Below are 22,924 nucleotides of genomic sequence, written 5' to 3'. Positions count from 1 at the left end.
ATTAAAAAAATCCATTCCTATTTAAAATATATATCTTGATAAGAAGAAGAATGCATGGGTACTGAATGAATGCGAACTGAATGCAAAAATGAGTGACCAGTACAAAAGATGTATGTTGAACCGGTTGGGCTACAGGCAAAATGAGCAAGATCGAAATCAGAAAGCAAAATTTCAGGGAAGAGTGAATGGGTCAAAAGAAAAGGGAAGAGCAAGAGAATTGTGTTAGAATGGAGTTGATGCAATCTAAAAAAAGATAGAGTTCAAAAGTTTAAAGAACAAACCTTAACATATGAATCGATATATGAATATGGTGGGATCAAGAATGATTTGTAAAGTCAGAAATATGTAAAAAGGTATAGTGTATAGGGCGGATACAAACTCTGCTTACTCCATTTTTGTTCTTTTTTTTTAATGTGACTTAACTTTTGATAAATGTTTCTTCTTTATTGCCCTTTGCATAGCACATAATGGATATGAACGTACATGTTTCTGTACAAAAAAGGTTATTATAAATATTATCTTCCTCCATCCAAAAATGATACTTCTAGAACCTTAAGCTATTTGCATACAAAATATTGTCATCCAGTTGTAATTCTTAATAAACATAATGGAAAATTATGAAAGATATAGGAAGCAATAATATTAAGTTGAATTTAATGACATTTAGCTTTGTCCTGTTTTCACATTAGTTTTGCAGTCTTGCCTCTGACACTGGGTTGATCTCTGCATGACAAAAGATGGCCAGCTTTCTCTTAGAACAGAACCTATTCCAATGTTTTCACAAAGAAATATTTTCTTTCTGGAATTTCTGTCTTTTCTCTACCATGTAGATTCTTCTACCTGTAAAGAGGACCATGCTTGTCCAAGCTGTGAATCCAGTTTTGCAAGCCAGGAAATATTAGCTGAACACCTTCAGACACTGCATCAAAAACCCAGTGAAGAAAAAGAATTCAAATGCAGGAACTGTGGAAAGAAATTCCCAGTAAAGCAAGCTTTACAGAGGCAGTAAGTCTGTGGCATTTGAAACCATAAAGTCAATAAGACCATGCAGAAGTATTTTTTTGCCAGTGAATGGTTTGCAAACTAGAGCAAATTTAGTTTTTTACTTTACTAGGTGTTTCGTGCACATGTATAAACATGTAATGTGAGTGGGACAAAAACTATGGATACACAGAACATTAGGAAGGCATGTAACAAGCTTAATCACCATCGCTTCATTGTAAGCTTATGGCTCCTGTATCAAAGCCAATGTAATATTATCCATTATTGTGGATGATGTGATGTTAAATGTGCACAGCCATAAACAGAGTAAGCAAGATATTTTCATAAGTGAAATGCACCTGTGTATATATTATAAACAATAAGCATAAAAAATTGTTAGTGACATTGGGCTGTCAATTTGATCTCCAAGCTTGGTGATTTGGCTGCAGATGTTTCATCTCCATTCAGGGGGACATCTTCAGTGTGCTTTGAATTGATAGTGACATTTTGCAAGCATTCAAGTTATTTTAAAAGTTGGGCTTGGGAATATATTATTATTATTATTATTATTATTATTATTATTATTATTATTATTATTATTATTATTATTATTATTTAAAAATTAAATAATCTAACATAAGTGTTGTGCATTAATTCCAGGAAATTATGCAAGTCGTACAGCAGGATCCCTTACTTTTTGGGGAAAATATCCTTTTGTTTACAGTCTGAGGTGTAAATACAAGTTTTTTGTATATCATACGAGCTAAAGTATTTATAGTTCTAGCATTTTATTTTTAACAGTTTTTACTCAAACTACTTTCTTTTAATTGAACTACTTTTTAAAAAATTATTAATAAATTATTTTAAACATGGTATCTGGATTTGCTGTTAATTATGAAAAACCAGTTGTATTTTGCATAAGTAAACAAATCGAGACCATGCCCATTTTCGAATATATGACAGGTGGTCCTCAAGTTAGGATGGTAATGGGGCCTTTCCACCATGGTTGTAAATTGTGATGGTTATAAATCAGGTCACCCATGTCAGTGACTCAGTTTTGTATATATATAAATACTGTATGCATTTTTGTATAAGTAAAATGCATAATAGATATGTGTTTCTTTTTTTTTTTTAATTGAAAAGTTTTAACATACAATTTTTCTTTAAACCCCCCCCTCCCCCTCCCTTCTCCATCCCCCCCTACCTCTCCCCCCTCCCCCCTCCCCCCCGACTTCCCAGAGCTAAATACAAGGTATATATAAAAAAAACCAATCATAAACAATCATATACTAACAACTATAAACTCTAAAATCCATCACTCTCTAGCTTATATAGGATAAAACAAACCTTAGTAATATTAAATATATATATAAAAAAAACTAAAAGAAAAAAAGAAGAAAAAAGAAAGAAGACTTATTCAAATGCTACATAAAACTTCTTAACCCTATACTTATTCTGGATAAACTCAATCCATTTTCTCCATTCCATAATATAGCGTTCTTGCGAGTGATCTTTCAAATAGGCCGAAATCTTCGCCATCTCTGCCAGGTCGGAAACCTTTAAAGTCCACTCTTCTATAGACGGCAATTCCTCTTTCTTCCAGTACTGACCTATCAAGAGTCTTGCTGCCGTAATTAAATTCAACATCAACTTAGTGTCTACAACTGTAGCATCTGTAATTATTCCCAACAAAAAAAGTTGCGGACAAAACTTTATCCTCTGTTTAAAAATTTTCTGCATGTTCCACCAAACTTTTATCCAAAAAGCCTTAACCTTTTTACATGTCCACCATATGTGAAAATATGTTGCATCTTCATCACCGCACCTCCAACATTTAGGCTGATAATTCGGATACATACTTGCAAGCTTTTTAGGATCTAGATGCCATCTATAAAACATTTTGTAAAAATTCTCTCTTAGATTTTGAGCTTGTGTAAATTTTACGTTCCTCACCCAAATCTTTTCCCACGTGTCCATTGTGATAACTTCCTGGATGTTTTGGGCCCATTTTATCATACAATCCTTAACAAGTTCTGTTTCTGAATCAATCTCTATCAACGCAAGATATATCCGTTTAATATGTGCTGGTCCCTGATTTCTAATTTGCTTTATCAAATTTTCATCAGTCATTGTGTTTCTTTATATAGGAGCAAAATCAGGCAGATTGCAAAAACATTTGAAGATTGACATGTTTGACTTGAGATTTCTTTTCTCTTTCCTAACAGTGTCCTTCAGTGCACAGAAAATGTGAATCCAGGAAATCATTCAAGAAGTTTTCAGTGTTCTGTTTGCAACATATCCTTCAGCTCAGAATTGAGGTTCCCTGTCTTAATTACTGGACTACTCTCATCTTGCTGCTGACTCCTCTTTGCATGTTTGCTTGCTTTAAGATTTTGTAGTTGCCTTGTGAACAATTATGTGAGATGGAAAATGCAGTAAGTTATGCATGAAGTGGACTACAGGTCTGCTGCCCAGCATGTGCATTCAAATACCTGTCAAGGTTCCATTTCAAGGAGTAGATTTTTTGATGCCTTATTTTTCTCTTCTTCAATCACCTGACATCAGTTCTGAACAACACAAAGAAGCCTGCCGAGGTGATGCTAGGTTCGTATGCAAGGCTGACAGCTGTGGGAAGAGGTTCAAGAGTAAGGATGCCTTGAAAAAGCACAAGGAAAATGTTCACACTGGTAAATAACATATTGGAATTGTCATTATTTCATCAGTTTTAGAATGTATTAATATATAGTTAAGGAAAGATTGTGGATTTTTTTTTACAATTGTGGGAGCTGCAATTCAAGGTTCAAATTCCGAGGAAGAGAATTCTGCATGCTAGTTTTTGTAAGAAGGCATGAGAGTCCATTATCATCATCAACATCAACTTCAAGGGTGCACTTGTGATGATTGAGCAGTTGCTAATACTGAAGCAGCATCGCAGACTCACCAGCATTTATATCAAGGCCTGTTCATCCTTCTACATGTGGCCAAATGAACAGTATGGTCTAGAAAATGAAAAATGGAGGGCAATTTCCCAAGATCTGTTTCTGGGCAAGGATAAACCTGTGACAAGGTTTCTGCTCAGAATAATAGGTGTATAGTTGCTCACCTTTCCCACTTTAATATGGGTCTGTTTATGATTACTATGTGTTGTTTTTACATCCCAAAGATGTACAGCTACTTGATTACTGAATATTCAAATCAGATGATTTTAGTGTTTCTGTTCACATTTTAGAAATTGTTTTTAAAGAACCTGGCAAAAACATATACAGTGCCTTTATCAATTAGTCATGTGCAAGTTTCAGATGGGGATATTTTTTCCCCAATTCATATGTTTCATTTGTGAGCGTAATGTCACAGTGCAAAACCTACTTCTTTTCTAAACATATTGCAATATTGTATGCATACCTCAAAGGAGGAAAGCTTGCAACATGAAACTGCATTCATTAGGTTGATTAAAGTAGCAAAAACATACAGATGGAGAGTTCTTATAATGCTTTAGAAAAGATTGGGTGTCAGCCTCCTGCTGAATAAATGGAAATTGTAAGGAGTGTAAGATAGCTTTACTTCAGGGGAAAAGCTCATGGAATGAATAGACAGGGAGAGTTAGCAGAAGTTTGCCTGTGATAGGCAGATTTGTGTTTTTGCTACAAACAATGCAGAAAATATGTAAATGTGTAGCAGTGCTTGAACAAACTTCAAGGGTAGGAGCAAGTGGCAAAATTTCAGTTCATGAGAAAGGATAAATGTCCATCAACCTAAACAAAGGGTTCTGCAACAAAACGGACAGTGAAATCATTTATCCACACACAAGAAGACACAGAAATACCGGAGCAAGCCCAATGAATAAAGTAATAGCTAGAAGGTGATTACATGGGTGAAATAGGCTTTGTGTACTTGGGAGAAGGAAAAGACAGCATGATTGAAGGATGCAGAAGATTAAAGGATGCAGAAGACAGATAAATCATGGTAGTTTGTAGTTTTCTACTATGAGGAATTGAATTAAAAACTGCATGCGAAATGTGCTATCTGTGAAAGCAAGGATCAAGAACATGAAAGAAGAATGTCTGTAATTTATCAAGTCCAATGACAAATGTCCTTTCCTGTGTATAGCACCATGGGGGCTAAGATGGTAGCATTATCTGTTCCTACAATCAAAAGAAGAGGATCAGAATGGAATTAATATTGGAAGTTGGTAACTAATTACACAAATGGTGTTGATATTTTGAGATATTTGGTTTCAGGGACCATAATTTTGTCAACAAATACAACCAAAAAAACTAGTTTCTTGGAACCTTTTTAAGCAGTTTTTTGGAAAGGGAAAAGAAGTCATTTTGGGTACAGCATTTTATATATCTGTTAATTTTGTTAAAATGGAGATTTCCCAATCCTGTTAACTGCCTGTTGGTGCAGTGGAGAGTTGCCGCCCCCCCCCCATTTTCTAGAGGAAAAAAATATGCAAATGTTGTGATCTTACAATATTTTTCAAACCTCTATTTTTTCGGACTCTAGAAAATTGAGAAATTTGTTAGATCAGAGGTATCTAAATGATAGTCTGCTGGTGCAAAATATGTCAGTCCTACTAAATAGAACAGACCAAGGAATCAATTCTAGAAGAAGGATAACATTGCTTTTATGGAGATTGGCTGTGATACCAGAATCTTGCAAGTCTTCCAGGCAAAAAATGATAAAACTGAAGATGACTCCACCTTTAGACAACGGCAGAATGAAGAACTGGCTACTCATAATTCCTCTCTGAAAAAGGAGAGGACATGAGATTGCCTACAAGTTTTCCATACAATTGCAATTTGCAAGGAGGCCACAAGACAGACTGATGAGTTTAAAGCAGTGGGAGATGAGAGAATAGCCATCTGACTCAAACCATAGTTGGCAGCTTCAAAAGGACATTGGGTTCACATACTTCTTTTTGCTTGTTGTATTTTAAGAAAATGTGACAAGTTACTAAAATTGTGTACATTGTGAAGAAGGGGGAAGTGTTTCTATTTACTATATTTTTCTGTACCTATTTTTTTCCTTTTTTTTTAGTTTGTATTTTTATCACTGTCATTTTTAATAAAATTACCATTAAAAAAGAACCTTGCAAGCCTGATTTTGCTGTACTTTCTCTTCCTTCTTATACGTTAATGAATTAGGGAGATGTTTGAACTGCTTTCCAATGATATGTCATTGTTCTAGACTTAAAAATGTTTTAGCCCCTTTTACCTATGTAATGGTTCATACATATTTCCATCAACATCATCTTCCTTGATGATCCTACATGTTGTACAAGGACTAGTAAAATGGCCAAAAATATTTGTAAAATTATTTTGCCAACACATGGTAAGGTTGATTAGGATTTTAATTTGAGCTCTGTTGAATTTGTAAATTCAAAGACTTGAATCCTGTAGAAAGAGTAAGCTTTTGAAACAACCCAAATAAAAAGTTAGAAAGAATATTAAATATTAAATAATGTAGTATGCATACTACATTATAGGAAAGAAACGAGATGAACCTGAGGTCAGATAAGATTTCGTAGGATTATCAAGACATTGTGGGATGATTCCCATTGCTGGAAGATAGCAACTGAGGATTATCACTTGCTCAAATGGAACAGAAGTAACTATAAATTTATGAAAAAGTTGCAATGTATACTAAGAGTATCGATTCTTGCTCAGAAACCCATATGAATAAACTTGATGGCAATATATAATATTTGGATTAAATAACAGAAGAATAAATATGATGAGTACTGTTCTTGCTTTTTAATATTATCCCCCTTACTAGGAGTTGTGAATGATATTTTCCAAAAGCAAACTGCATATATTGTAAAGAGGCATAAAGCAGTAGTGACGGATACTTTAATTACCCCATCATGTTTACGTGACAGACTGCCAACCTTCATCCTTCTAAGATCTGGCTTGTCTTTCCAAAAGCTTTATTCTTGTGAGATTAGAAGAGTGAATGACAATAATAGATAACTGATTAAATCCTTAGTTGAGTAACCAGGGGTAATAGGAATATCAGGGTATCAAATTGTGTAATGCTGGAGTTACTCATTTTAAGGGAGACTAAAACTAAGCATAGTCAAACATCACAGACTTCAGAAAATTGGATATAAAAAACTTGGCCCTGGTGTTATTTATTTATTAAACATGTACCCCGTCTCAAGCAGCTCACAGGTAGACAATGTAACACAGTTAAAAGCTCATAAAATATCTTCCTAAAACCCTAACATAAAATAACAACAATAGAAATGGTGCAATCATTAAATCAAGAGAATGCCCTCTGAAATAGTTTAGTTTTTAGTAATTTTCTCAAAACCAACAGAGGGGCTGAGTCTTCTCTTCAAAGGGTTGACTCGACACAAGATAGCATTTTTGCGTCTCAGAAAGGCATAAATATCCAGCAGCTGTTCTCCACAATTTCTAACTGATTGGGCCAATTCTGTGATGTACTCCACTCGTTAATAATGTCACCTGTTGTTTTCAGTCTGGTAATATATAAATGTAGTAAAATAAATTCAACAAATGACATAAGAAGCTAATGGGAAAAGAAGCTTCAGTTTGATGGAAGTTTGTAGAGAAATAGATACTAAAATCACAAATTGCAACAATTTTAGTAAGGACAAAAATACAGAGTCCCACAAGAGAAGTCTCTATGCTTATTTAGAAAGCATAGTAAGATCTGAAAACAAAAGGGAACATATATAGAAAATGAAAAGAAGATTATGTCAAAAAAGAGTATGTCTATGTAGTCTAGAACTGAAAGACTCATGTCCAGAAAGTGAAAGTTTAGAATTTGTTCAGGAAAGCAGATTGTGGTGAAAAAAAGTTGCAGTTAAGTTCATAAAAAGCTGAATAATGTTGATACTCAACTCCTACTTTATTCAGTCTTCTATAACACAAAAAAAATCTGTTCCATCAGCAAATGTTGAGAGGTACAATGAAGAAACAAGATTACAATTTCAGACTGACAGAAACATGGTCCAAATCAGGGGTCAGCAACCTTAAACACTCAAAGAGCCACTTGGACCTGTTTCCCAGAGAAAAAAAACACTGGGAGCCGCAAAATGCACGCACATGCAAGGGGGGGGGGACTTGATTGAAGAGTTAATTAAAAAGAAATAGAGGCTGCTGTGCATGAGTTCTCTCTCTCCCTCTCCCTCTTTCTCCCTCTCTCCCTCCCCCCTCTCTCCCCCTCTCTCCGATCTCTCACCTGGCAAGCTGGCTTCACGCTGTTCTCGGACAAGCTGACACACATTCTTATTGGGCTGGCTCTCCTGCCCTGTTTTCTGCTGCTTCCTGCTTCCTGTGGAGACACAACAAAGGCAGGAGCCCCGCCCAATAAGCTTGTCAGCTTCTCGGAGAACAGTGTGAGTTACACACAGAGAGAGAGAGAGAGAGAGAGAAGGGAAGCGCAAGTGCCTCTCTGTCTCTGCAAACTGGGAGCCACAGGAGAAGGCTGAAAGAGCCGCAAGCGGCTCCAGAGCCGCGGGTTGCCGATACACGTTATCTCAAAGGGTACTGAACCTGTTGATATAGCACAGGGTTTCTCAGCCTCAGCAGTTTTAACTGGATGGAGTTCAGTTCCCAGAATTCCTTAGGCAGCAGAGTGGAAATCCGCATATAAAGGTGACGAGGTTGGCACACAATACTGTGGTTGGGAAACACTGGGCTGGTCAGTCCCTTATCTCTTATGTTTGAGAAATCTTCTAGAACTAGAGGATTTGATAAATGCCAAATAGCTAGAAGAGAGAAAATGTTCTTCCCATCTATCTCCAAAAATGGGTAAGGGAAGATTGAACAATGTACAAACTGATTGTCTGATATTGATACATAGGAATATTCTAGTGTGAATTAAAAAAAGATTGATCTGTAAATTCACTTTAAATCTGAAAATTCATTGCAGTTGATAATAGCACTGTACTATACTAATACTATATTAATACTTATACTAATACTATACTATACTGTACTAAACCTAATCTAAACTAAATTAAACAACTTGGAGCACTAACGCTCAGATTATTTACTGATAGTTCATTAAATTGGAGTGAGACAAGTTACGTGCAAAAGTTATGTATTTTCATTAACATTTGAATGAAGAGGTAGAAGGAGAGCTTGTCAAGTGTGCAAATGATACAGATCTGCAGAACATAGAAGTAAAATTCAAAATTATTTTGATAAGAGAAACAATTAAAAATAACAATATGAAATTTAAGTACAAACAAAGATAAGTACGAAACCACTTTAAAAATAAAAATAAAATACACACGTATAAGATGACGATACTTACTTACAAATTGATTATGAGTCAGCAGTGTGATGTTGTTAAAAGGGTAAATACAACTTTAGACTGAATTAAAATTATGCATTAAAGGCATTATTATTATATTTATATACAGTTTTCTTTTAAAAAAACTTTTTTGGCTATAGTAGTTCCATCTGTTCTACTTTGGTCAGACCCTATCTCAAATTTTAAAGATTTTAAGAATAGTTCAACAAAAGACTTCCGGTGGCGGCGCGGCGCCGAAGACAGCCTTCCCGGGCTGCCCGCGGCTCAGCTGTTGTTTTTTTCGCCCGAAACAGCGCCGATCAGCTGTTCGGGTGAATTTGAAGCCCCCTCCTCGGGAGAAGAGGAGGGGGTGAGCCCCCAGGTAGGGATCGAGTTCTCCGGAGCCGCCTGAGCTTGCAGCTTGGGCGGCTGAAGGATTGAACTCCCCCGTAGCCTGGGCTGCTCCCAGCTGGCCAGCGCCTCTGCTCCTGACTTCTCGGAGCAGAGCCAGGCGTCTGCGACCACCCCTGCCTGAAGGAATGACTATGGATTAAAGGAGCAGGCAGAGCGGTACAAGAGGAAAAGATGAAGAGGATTATTATATTTTACTCTCCAGCTTGATGGACTTTTTTGGATTTTAAATCTGAAGTGAAAGTGCGTCACAATTGGGAAAAGATGGCGGCTAAACCACCCCCTAAAACTCTTCGGAGTGCTGGAACTTCTCCGGTGCAACAATCATTACTGCAGGCGCTGCATCCTTCTGATGTATTGACATCAAAGGACTTACAAGATGCTCTTGAAAAACACACTCAGGTAATTTTGGAATCAATCAATGATAGATTTGCACAGATGGAGGAGAAATTGGAGAAATTGGAGGAGAGAATGGAGGAGAGGATGGAACAGAAGTTCAGAGTGATGAAGGTAGACATCTTGTCTTCAGTGTATAAAGTGGCTGGATGTGTGGAAGAATTGGAGGAAAAGCTAGAAGATTTGACTCAAAAGAATGCTATATTAGAAGCAAAAGTATTGGAGAATGAAGACAAAATGGATAAGGAACTGAGTCTTGCTCAATGTTACCAGATGCAGTTTGCCATTAGAATTAGAGGCTTAAAGGAGAATATTAAGGAAGATCTAAAGCAGCTGATTTCTGAGGCTTTCGAAGTAGTATTGAAACAGCCAGCATCTGAAATAAAAGGAGGCATGGATAAAGTGTTTCGTGTGAATTCATGGATTGCTAGACAGAGAAAGTTGCCTAGAGATGTGGTGGTATATTTTGCAAAAAGGTAAATTAGAGATGAAGTTATACGAGCTGCTTATGATACTAAAGTTGTGATTGCTAATCAAGAAGTTTTGGTCCTAAAAGAAATTCCTCCAAAGATTTTAAGGAGAAGGAAGGATTTTACATTTCTTGTGCAAGAGCTCAAGCAACGAGATATAAGGTTCAGATGGGAGATCCCAGTTGGGTTGATGGTGACGCACGAAGGTAAAAGGTACCGTCTGGTTACTGTGATGCAAGCGCGTGATTTCTACAATAATGTTTTAAAAGCAACGCCATTAACACTTCTGGAAGCTGAAAAGGGATCTGGAGAAGGAGTGCATCAAGAGGCCGAAGATGGTCAGATAGAAGATAACGGTGTTGGAGGAGATCAAGATACAACTTCGTCGGATGATCCTATAGAACAGAGGGTGACGCGTGCTGCTGTAAAACGATCCAAAAAGAGAAAATAGCAGGATTTGCAGAAGCCTATGGAATTTCTACAACGTATTTATAGTCAAGTAATGGGAGGTGGGAAAAGATTTGGGTGTAGACGCAATATATTTTTATATGTGGTGGTTTTGTGGAAAGGGTGAGGTTTTTTGGATTAAAGTTTGGTGGAATATACAGAAGATTTTTAAATGGAGGTTAAAGTTTTGTTCGCAATCTTTTTTTTTGGTTTGGAATAATTATAGATGTGGCACTGGAAGAGGAACTGCCGATTACAGAAGAGTTGACTTTAAAGTTTTCTGATTTGGTCGAGGTGGCGAAGATTTTGGTTAATTTGGAAGATTATTTGTAAGAATGTTATATCATGGAATGGACAAAATGGATGGAGTCTATTTAGGATAAGTATAGGGTTAAGAAGTATTATGTAGTATTTGAATAACTCTTTTTTCCTTTTTTTCTTTTTCTTTTTTTCTTTCTATCTTGGGGTTTTTTTCCATTTTTTTTTGTTTTTAATATATATTTAATATTATTAAGGTTTGTTTTATCCTATATAAGCTAGAGAGTGTTTCTTTTTCTATTTTAGTTTTTTATATACATTTAATATTGCTAAGGTTTGTTTTATCCTATATAAGCTAGAGAGTGATGGATTTTAGAATTTATAGTTGTTAGTATATGGTTGTTTATGTTTGCTTTTTTTATATATATACCTTGTATTTAGCTCTGGGAAGTCGGGGGGGGGAGGGGGGAGGTGGGGGAGGAGGGAGGGGGTAGGGGGTTTTTTTTAAAGGAAAATTGTATCTTAAAACTTTTCAATAAAAAAAAAGAATAGTTCAACAAAATTATCTGAGATCCAAAAAAGGATAATAAAGACAATTGAAAGATTAGAATGTATAAAAAAAGCTTAAAGAATTGGATATACTAAGCCTTGAGAAAAATTACAGATAGTCCTCAACTTACGATCAATTGCTTAAGGACTGTTTGTATTTCTGATAGCCATGGAACAGGTACTTTATGGTCTGTAAAACACCCCCTGGCTGTCGTAAATGTTCATGCTATAACCCTTCATGGTCATATGGCTATACATTGGATGCTTGGCAACTGGTCACCTTTATGACTGGTCAAAGTGGTCTGTGGTCACATGACCATAATTTGAAATATTATTTGCCTGTTTCTACCATGTTTTGCTGGTTTCTGGCAGAAACGCCCAATTGAATGATTTCCACTTTTTTTATAACAAGTTTTATTGGTTTTTCAGTTAAAATCTACATATTTAGAAAGCATCATGATGACTGGGTAATCAGAGATTCAGTAACAGAGTTTTCAATACATAATTCAGGTTACATTATCAAAACTTCCTTCTCAATTTCCCTTAACATTTCATACAACCAGTTTAAACTAATAAATTTCTAGAAATAGCATGGTCAGTTTAAAAATTTGTCAATTCAATTTCATTGAAATATATATATGTCCTGTTATTAAAGTTTACCTAATTTTAATTATATTATTCAAATTTAGCCTTTAACATCCCAAATAATATTCACAACCCAAATTTCCCTTATTTCATTACAGCAAAAACTATAGCATCTAACATGTACACAGTGGCTGAGTAGCTATGTTCTACCTAATAAACATTGTCTGTTTCACATCCTCATACATCACACATTACTGACAGGACCACAGCCTATGTTTATCAATCTACAACTATTTATACACAACTAGATTCTGTTTTCAATTTTAGCTAATTCTTAATTCTTAAATAGAATAATCAAATGTCTTTTAACATCAAACGTGGGATCTATAAACCAAATTTCCATTATGTCATTGCACAAATTATAATGTCTAAAATAAGCCTAATAGATAAATAAACATATTCTAGTTCTATCTCATAAACATTTTCTATTTTAGATCTTGATAGATCACTGATTACTAAAAGGATAACCTTTAATGGTTCTCTAAGAACTCACTTTTAAAATCTAACTCTGGCTTTCTTTTTTGCCAATCAGGTTTCCAGACCAAGGCCTTTGAATTGCCAGATAGGTCTCCCTTCACTCCAATACATATTATTTGAATCGAAGGAGGTCATCCAGCCATCAGTGATCCACAAAAACCAAACCATTTAAATCATTATGTTGTTGCCCTGTTAGTTCTAGTCTCTGTATTTGCTCTAAAAACTTTATCTTCAGTTCGGTCTGGATTCCTCTTCCGTCTGGGTTCATCTGCTTTAAGTAGAGAGTCTTATCCAATTTTGTAATGAATGCTTGGCTATCCAGGCTTTCAGGAAACTGTCTTTGTTGATTTTCCACATCCTCTATGTTAGCATCAGTATCTTGCACATAGTATACTTCTAAAGTTATAGGCTCTTTTGATGGAGTCAAAAGTTGAGTATTAAGTTTTCCCATAGTTTGTTGTTGGTCCTTAAGGTTATTTGCCATAGTGATAGTTCCTTGTACTTTTAGAGTTGTCGATTGTTTGGATAGTTGTTGCTCATATTCCTCTGTCTCAATAGTAATATCTTCCAATTTTGTTATATTCTGAAGTGTAAATTCTTTAGTTGTAGTCTGGGTTTCAATTTGTGACTTAAGGTTGGCATGTAAATTATTAAATCTGGAGATAGACATCTCAGTGACTCTATAGATTGTTTCAAGTATAAGGTTATAGTCAAGCGAGGTTTGTGGCTGATCCGTCTCCATTTTGTAATAATTATAAATAGTCCTTGGTGGAGGCTATTTTTCAAACAAAATTCAGAAAGAGTCCACCTCCACAAGTCTAAGCCAAATTCATCTCCAGCTGTTTCAGGTTTTTATCTTAATGCCAAGGTCAGTTCAAAATGTAAGCAAGCGTGTTTGCCAATTGTATTCACTAAATATCCCCAGAGTACTTCAAATCCTTTTCAGACAGTATCTTTTTATTTATTTCTTTTTTTGTCCCCTTTTTTAGACTTAATAGGTAGAATAGTCAATTTCTGTAAATATGGGAACTTTGGGCCAAAAGTAGAAAGGCAGTAAGTCCAATAAATCAATATAATTTAGTAGAAGGCTTTTTCTTTTCTCTCCCAATGTAGACAAAGGCCGCTCTTAAGGTGGGTGGGGGAAAAAACCCTTTCCTCTCTCCTCGCAGGGGGAAGCCAATTCGAGAAGCTTTTGGCAGGGAAAGTAGACAATTAGGAAAACAAGAAGGCAATTCTCACCCAGTTTTCAAGTGCTTTCAAGTGCTTTGTTGTGCTTTTGGCTTTGGCAGGAAATGTCTAAATGATGGGCCATGGGAGTGGCCGATCCTTTCTTCTTTGGTTTGGAGAGTAGTCTCCAGGGTGACTTTCGACCCCTTTACAGGGGCCCTCCGATGAAGAAATCCAGGCGACATGAGGAGCGATTCCTTCGCGTGTCTGGCTGCACCGAAAATCCGGAACCGGAAGCCTGAATGATTTCCATTTATGACCACTGTGTTTGCTTAATAACTTCCACAAAAAATATTGTAAAATCACATCCAGTTACATGGATGCCTCAACTACCAGCAAAAGGTTGTCACAAAGAAAATGAGTGGTTGTGCAAGATGTAGAATATGACTCTTCATTTAATTAGTAATAGTTAGTTCTCTTAAAATTCTAATTAAAACACACAAGGACTTCATAACATATGTTAATAGGAAGGATGCATCCTTCACTCTACCATTAAAGTTGATTTGTGCTTTAGATTGTAAGCCGCCCTGAGTCTTCGGAGAAGGGCGGGATATAAATGGGATTTTTTCTGAAGACTTGCCTGGATTTTATATGCATGCATGGGGCTCCACAGACAGTACTTCTGCAGGGATCACCATTTAACCCAAGCTTCTGTTGATGAATACAGAGATATGAAGGCAGCTGGGGATACTCTAAGTGGCAACATAACCTTTTCAAAGGACACAGCTGCTTTAACACTTTGAGAAGAGATGTTTTGTTCATTCTAACTTACTTGGTTTTAGCATTTTCACCATCTTTACCTGTAATACCAGTTGCTTTATGCCACACAAATTATTTAGATTATTAAAGAAATGATTATACTGTAATGTTTTCAAGTTCTCAGTGTGTTTAGTTAGTGAGATTGTAACTATGTTTATAATACAGCTGAACACACTTTCTGAGTCAGATATTATCTGGAATTTGTTACAATATATTGATGTTTATCCTGCTGGTGACAGTCACTTTCTGTCAGCCCAAGAAAGGAAATGGTAAATCAGTTCTGAAAACTTTCCAAGAAAACTACAGAGACTCTGAGAATTGGAACACAATTGAATGATGATGATGATGATGATGATGATGATAAATAATAATAATAATAATAATAATAATAATAATAATAATAATAATAATAATAATAATAATAATATAATCACTGTCTTATTAGCATGCCTTAATGCTGAAACCCATAAGACTAAATAGAATAACTTTTGAACTTGCACTTTATTCGTTCCTTTATGCAAATGTTTTATGATATTCCTTGAAAACAACAATTCCTATGTGTAATTTTATGTACGCATACTTTTGCATTCATGGAAATATTTCTTGTTCTACACAGATACTATATTGGGTTGCTTTGTTCAGAGAAATGAAACTCTTCTTGGTCTACATTTCATAGGCAAAATCTTTGGAGGACACCTACAGAGTCTGTCTTGTAACTTAATATGTTAGAGATGGAGTAAGAGTGTAAAATTCTTGTACCCATTAAATGACCTGTGAAAAATGGTGCAGGCATTGAAAACATTTAGCCCTGTCCTTTGTACTTCTTTATTAAATCTGTTGGTGGTATTTTTGTTTCTGTTTTAGGAAACTCTAGGAAGAGGCTGATGTGCTCAGTGTGTAATAAGAGGTGCTCTTCAGCAGCAAATCTTCAAGAGCATCGAAAGGTCAGTTGAATGAGGGTTGACCCCCAGTAGTTTCAACTTTTCTAGGGTAGAGGCCAGAGAGATCAGTCCCTTGAGAGCTGCTAAAACACAAATTGTCCAGGTTTTTTTTTCCATCTGACAAACACAGTAGTCTGAAACCAAAGTATTTATTTTCATTGCCATGTTAAATCAAAGTTAAAGCAAAACACTATTGTGTATTTCTTTCCTGTCCTAGAGATAGCAAGTTAGCCTTAGGTATATATTACATTTTACTGTATAGTCAGAATGCTTAAAATTATGAATAGATTCTAAATCCATGAGAATAATTTAATAGCCGCTTAAATCAAATGATTTTTCTTTTAACAAAAGCGTCTCTTGTACTATTTGTTTTACTAAATATTATCAGCATTGTTAGTTATACACTTTAGTGCATTTATCCTGCACTAAAATATTTATATTTATTTTTTTATGAACATGATTTGAAAGAATCAATTATATATTAACAATATTTGAAAGAAGAAGACAAATTATAGATCTTAACGAAAAGAAGTATCTGTTTCATCACTGTCAATGATAGAGAGACATAAAGCATGCAGGATAAAATATCTGTTATAGTGGCTGACATTTCATTAGATGTTATCCACACCAAACTACAGCTCTTAAGAGTACTGGCAGTCCTTTCTTCATGATTTCACACACTTGTGTCAGTTTTGTTACCCATGAACTTTTAAACTGGATATATCATAGACTAGATCTGTCATCTCAGATATGTAAACCCATGTTCTAGCTCAAAACCAGCTGTTCTGTCCCACGTGAGTCCTTGTTATGCTCATAAGGAGAAACCCCTCTTCCAATCAAGCAGGCAGGAACCTCAGGAAAAACCAAAACCCCTTTCATTATTCACAGACCTGAGTCAATGTCCAAGGCAAACAAACACAGTTCACAGAAACTTGATCCTCAACATGAACGGTTGCCTTTGGCAACCAGCATCTCCCATACCTTCCCTTTTATTATGCAGCCAAGGCGTGGCTTTCCTAATGCCTTCTCCTTTGCCCTTGAAGCTGCCCCATTGCATTCCTCTGTCCTGCTCTCTTTTCTTGCCGGCATTGTTGCGCATCCTGGATATTTCCCAGCTGTGAGTCATCACTGTCCAACTCAGACTCTCAGCACAGCTGAGTGTGAGTAGAGGGGCCAAGCTCCTCATCAGACTGTTAGTCTTGGAGCTCCTCAGAGCCTTCCTCTGACTCTGATGTCACTCCGGGCCCCTCCTCCTCCTCTGATTCCTCAGACTCAGCTGCCGGATCCACGGGCTGGCGAAGAATCATAACACCAGCATCCGGCACAATGAGCATGCATAGTCAGTTCACAGCAGCAGCCTTCTGACCCTAGTAAACAAACCGGCATGAGCACCTGGCATGACAACAAGGCAAGGGAAGTGAAGGCAGGTTTTAAATTCCATGCTGTTTCTCGGCGCCAATCAGCTGTTTGATGGAGTGCCGAACAGCTGGAAGTTTGGCTGGCCGCTATTATTGAGCAGGACAACCTCATAGCTGCATTCTACAGGGTTCCCGACTAGCATACAGATATGAGGGAAGGAAAGTGCTGTCGCTGCCATCCATGCTGCTGGTCCCATCCGCTGCCTCCGGATGCTGCCATCCGATGATCTTGCCGCCTCCCCCCTCCCGTTAGTGGCAAGCCCACAGGGGCTTGAAACCTGCACCAGGCAGCATGGCAGCGGCATGTAAAGAACCCACACAGGCATGCCCTGGGCTGCGGAGGTTACCATTATTTTTTCGTGTGTAAGATGCTGCACTTGTATAAGACGCACCTGATTTTTGAACAGTGTGTTTGCAGGAAAAAATAGCGTCATACATGGAAAAATACGGCATTATATAAAGAAATATGTTTATTTCCAGTGCAAATAGAAGTTTACTGTAGGCTATGTCCACAGTGTCCATAGGCATGAATGTAATCTTTTATAAAAAGCTTTCTCCTTCATGAAATCTAAGCAACTTCATTTCAAGACAAAATATTGTGCCACATTCCATAACAATAAGAAGCATTTTTTTCACAGATGTTGAAGTACAAAGCTAATTCTATCATAAACTCCAAGTCTAGCCAAGTATTTAGAACTGTCTTTAAAGATCAGATCACAGTGCTTGAATTCGATAATCTTTTTAGAGGCTTATAGTATTAGAAAAAACTTATCAGCAAGTTTATGGACTATATGTCAACATTCACCACAAAGGAGCCTGACTGAGAAATAACATTTCTATGGTTCATTTACTCCTTTACTTCCCTTTAAAATATTATTTTCTATTGTTTTATTTCCAAATCAGAAAATGTTTTTTGGTTAAGTCTCATATCATGCTTGTGTGTATGCTACGTATGTGCCTCAATAGTTGGCAGTTGACTGAAGCTGAGCAGGTTTATACTTGGTAGTACTTATATGTGGAGAAAAAAAAATCCCCAAAAGGTAGCAGGGTGATATATATATTCAAGAGGACAGCAGGACTCAAGATCACTTCTTGACTTTATACAGATAAGGAATCCCTTTGTGTTTATCAAATTAGTTGGATAGGACAAAACCAGATGTGACAAATATAAGCTTACACCGTGTTGAAAACAAGTGATCTTATTGAAAAAGCATAAGGAAAGAGACATCCGATCCTCTTTGGGGTCTGATTATTTCAGGCAGCTTTCTTCATTCAGGACTAATTTTCAAGACTAAAGTTGGGAAGAAAGTCAGGTATAGCGAAACAAAGAAAGAAAAAAAGAAAGGAAGGAAGGAAGAAAGAAAGAAAGAAAGAAAGAAAGAAAGAAAGAAAGAAAGAAAGCCACTTAATTAAGCTTCCTTTAAAAGTAAAACCACTATTTCTACAGTATTGTATATGTAAATAGAGTATAAATAGGAACTATAGGTCTATCTGTTTTGCTTCTTCTAAATAATCAGTTATGATACAGGATATCAGGATCACATTCAGTTTTGTGACAGTGGTAATTTGGTAGAATGTTCACACAAGGCATAGAAACTCATAAACTCATAATCATTTCATTATTAGAGTGTTAAAGTGAATAGTCCTCAGACTCAGCGAAAGGAGAAAATAATTATTTTCTGCAACATTTTTCCAGTTGATCAGGCTCTCCAGTTAATTTATTGTAAATTGCATTTATTTGTTATTTACATTAGGATTTGTTTTTATAATTTTGAAAAGCAGATTACTTATAATATAAATGATGAAGATTATATATGTGCAACGTACTAAATTAATATTAAATATTCATATTGCAGGTTCATGAAATAGTGGAGTGTCAAGAATGTGACAAGAAATTTATTTCAGCTAATCAGCTAAAACGTCATATGATAACTCACTCAGGTAAAAGACTTCTTCTCTGTCAAATAAAATACCTCAGATTATTAAAAATAGTTTTTACATTAGCGTTTTTAAAATGCTAATGAACAAATACATCATAGTGCCATTACAGTCTTTCCTGGCATAACAGATTTCAGATATACACTACAACATATACACTATAGCTGTCAGAATTCCTTTGGCCACACTATTGAAAAATTCTTGAAATGTCATCAAATAACTTCTTTTTTGATAAGAATGCCTTGTATTTCTAAACAGTACATTTTCACACTTCTTTTGAAAGAGTATACTTTGAGCAGATAGCTACCTAAAATGATTGATATCCAGAGACAGGTTTTAATGGCTTTATGAGTTTAAGGCTACATAGATCACCGCAGATGGGTACTGCAGCCAAGAAATTAAAAGACACTTGCTCCTGGGGAGAAAAGCCATGGCAAATCTAGATAGCACACTAAAAAGCAGAGACATCACTCTGCCAATAAAAGTATAGTCAAGGCTATGGTCTTCCCAGTTGCAATATATGGCTGTGAAAGTTGGACCATAAGAAAGACTAAGTGCCAAAGAATTGAGGCCTTTGAACTATGGTGCTGGCATTCACACCGATCAGTCCTAGAGGAGATTAACCCTGACTGCTCTTTAGAAGGCCAGATACTGAAGTTGAAACATAAATACTTGGGCCACCTAATGAGAAGGAAGAACTCACTGGAGAAGAGCCTAATGCTGGGAAAGATTGAGGGCAATAGAAGAAGGGGACGACAGAGAATGAGGTGGCTGGATGGAGTCACTGAAGCAGTAGGCATGAGCTTAAATGGACTCCAGAAGATGATAGAGGACAGGAAGACCTGGAGGAATGTTGTCCATGAGTTCGCGATGGGTCGGACATGACTTCACAACTAACAACAACAAATATAATTCTAATGCTTTACCATTAATTGGTTGTGCATAACCTCCTGGAAAGCAATTCTATCCCAACTACAGCTTGGACATTTTTGCCAACATGATCACTTTTCTTAAAATGTTATTACCCTATTAGTATCATTGCATACAAGTGATGCAGAGATGAACCTTTAACGACAGCTATTTTTTTGGACTAACACAGGGCACAGAAGGCAAAATGCTTCTGTTTTCCTTAAATCAAACCATATCTTCCATAGGCAGTAGAAATTCAATTATGTTGTTTCCTTTACCCCCAATTCTTTTAAAACAATTTCCAGCATTGCAAAATAGTTTTATTGTTATCTGCTATCTTCATCTCACAGCTTCTGGTTGATTGGTTTAAACAAAGAAGCAAAATGAATTTCAGAGACTTTTAGATGTTTATTGAGGTTATGGATTAGAATGGGATAGCAGTAAGAGTTCAGCTAACAACTAAAAGCTGAAGACTTAAACATATCAACTGAATTTTAATAGAAATGAATATGCTACCATATGTGTATTACTAATTAAGTTTTAAAATGTTTAAATTATTATGCCCTCTTTCTCATTGTTAGTCTGGCAACAAGCTTTGCCTCTTTGAAGTCATTCTCTTTTGATTTAAGCTAATTAATCAGAGTTTAGTTTTTGCTGTGATTGTTGCAAAGAACGTGCCAATTTCTCAAGATGCGCTGTGGCTTATATTTTGGGAAGCGACTTAACTGTATAACGTAAAGAGCATAAGATGTCTTTCTAATTGGTTTAATCTTAATTGGGTTGACTTCATTGCAGACATCTCTGAGGAGATGAATGTTTCTGCCTTTCATCTTCTAGCCCAGTATAAACAAGAGCTTAAATGTCCCCCGCTCATTTTCTACAGAAAAACGCCCTTACACCTGCGAGGTTTGCAATAAGTCCTTCAAACGACTTGATCAAGTGACTGCACACAAAATAATACACAATGAAGATAAACCCTATAAATGCAAGCTTTGTGGAAAGGGATTTGCCCACAGAAATGTTTACAAGAATCATAAGAAGGTAAAAACAACCCCAAACATTCTGCTGTTGTTGTTTACAGCTCTGCTAGGCTTAGATTTGCAGCTATCGCTCATTAACATTGATGGATCAGTACGCTTTGGCATGCTTAGAAAGCTTTAAATCTTGCAAAATATTGTTACGTACATTAACTTACAGATCGAGCAGTTTCCTGGTTATTGTTTGGTGTTTCTTTAATTGACTAGGAAATTTTATAGAAGGAAAGAAAGAAAAAGAAAGAAAAAGAAAGAAAGAAAGAAAGAGGGAGGAAGGGAAGAAGGAAGAAAGGAAGGGAGGGAGGGAGGAAGGAAGGAAGGAAGGAAGGAAGGAAGGAAGGAAGGAAGGAAGGAAGGAAGGATAAAAATTGTAGTCATTTTATATCATTATGACTACTGGGAGAAATATTACAATTTGTACTGTGTTCCAGTTAAAAGAAGGAACTGTGCTGTAAAAATACAGAGGAATTTCACTTTTTAGTCTACATAGAGACCCCCAGCTGTGTGATTTAAGTGACAATCTGCCTACCCTAATTTAGATAATGCCTGTCATTACTTTTGACCCTGGGTCACAGTTTTAATGGGATGGCTGCACCCTTGACTGCTGTTGCTTCTACAGAATGGTAAGACTGTTGAGAAAGAGAGAAAGAATTTCCTGCTTAGCATTTGGGATCCTTTGCTCTTTCTCTCCCCTCTCCCCATGCCGCCAACACTTTGATGAAACAGATATACCAAAACCTAGGCATACTTTTCACAGTTTGGCTCATATTATATGTCATCTGGGAATTTGGCACTGAATCTTTGCACCATCTTTTGTGTTTTCAGCCATAAATCATATGAAAATAATAATCAAAATATTTTTTGCATGGTGAAACAATTGTAACTGTTCTTTCTAAGGCAAACAAAATACACAAGTTTGGGTGAAAGACAACTAGCATACATGCCTATCACAATCTAACTTAAATATATAAAACCTTTAAAAAATAACTTGAAAGTGATTGTTTGTAGGGAAAAGCATCCAAAATATACTCGCTTTTATTTTGTTTTTCAAAAAATTCAACTGTTATATCCTAAATTGGGGACATAGATAAAAAATATTGATTAAAATGAGATGGAATAGGAAGAGAATTGAATATAAGGTTTACAGATAAGGTTTATAGATAATTTTGAGAGATTTGCAATAATTTGTGGAAATGTATTTTCAGGTTTGAATTGTCAGCTGTTGACAACAGAGCTGTTGACCTCTGTTGAGATTCTGATCACCTGAGATTGAAGTTTGTAACATTACTATATCTTATAGATTATAGATGAACAGCTTTCCATTTATATATCAGTAAAGGAGGCAGGTGATAAGGGAAAGGTAGGAAATGGGAGAAAATCACATGCATCTTCATTATAGCTTGAATCTGCAGGCCAAAGGTGACAGGACTGATCTCCTTTGAGTTGATTCAATAATCTTCCCTTCAGCTTTTTAAACAATCACATAGAGGAAATGCTATTTGGAGTTTCTTGATAAAATGAAAGATCTCTGGAATGGAAAGTACAATAAAACATTAGACAACAGGCATGGATGTTAGTGATATGATGCATATATGGAATCTGGGTGGCAGAATAGGTAAAGGAAGATAAAAAATATGTTTAGTATTGAAATCCTACTTGAATAGGATCCCTTTTTCAGAAAATAAGTAAGGGACTCTGTATGTGCTATAAATTCAGGAGAGAAGTGGTATCAGAAATGTGGAAATTCCAGAAAGTTTTCCATATATTTGGTAGTTTGGGTGGATGAAGATACCAAA

The 22,924-nt window shown here is 36.1% G+C and overlaps 1 protein-coding gene across 1 annotated transcript in view; it reads left to right on the top strand.

The window, feature by feature from the left end:
* The window catches only part of PRDM5 (PR/SET domain 5), a gene marked incomplete at its 3' end in the record, with an annotated part of 77,781 nt that overhangs the window by 13,764 nt on the left and 41,093 nt on the right, over positions 1 to 22,924 (top strand). The window contains exons 5-9 of the mRNA XM_083367038.1: positions 831 to 1,005; positions 3,547 to 3,668; positions 15,753 to 15,832; positions 19,104 to 19,188; positions 20,978 to 21,135. Coding sequence (XP_083223164.1) covers positions 831 to 1,005; positions 3,547 to 3,668; positions 15,753 to 15,832; positions 19,104 to 19,188; positions 20,978 to 21,135 — 620 coding nt within the window. The remainder of the gene's footprint in view (positions 1 to 830; positions 1,006 to 3,546; positions 3,669 to 15,752; positions 15,833 to 19,103; positions 19,189 to 20,977; positions 21,136 to 22,924) is intronic.

Source organism: Vipera ursinii (assembly GCF_947247035.1).
Source record: "Vipera ursinii genome assembly, chromosome: 7".
Classification (NCBI taxonomy): Eukaryota; Metazoa; Chordata; class Lepidosauria; order Squamata; family Viperidae; genus Vipera; species Vipera ursinii.
This window is presented reverse-complemented; position numbering and strand designations above follow the sequence as displayed.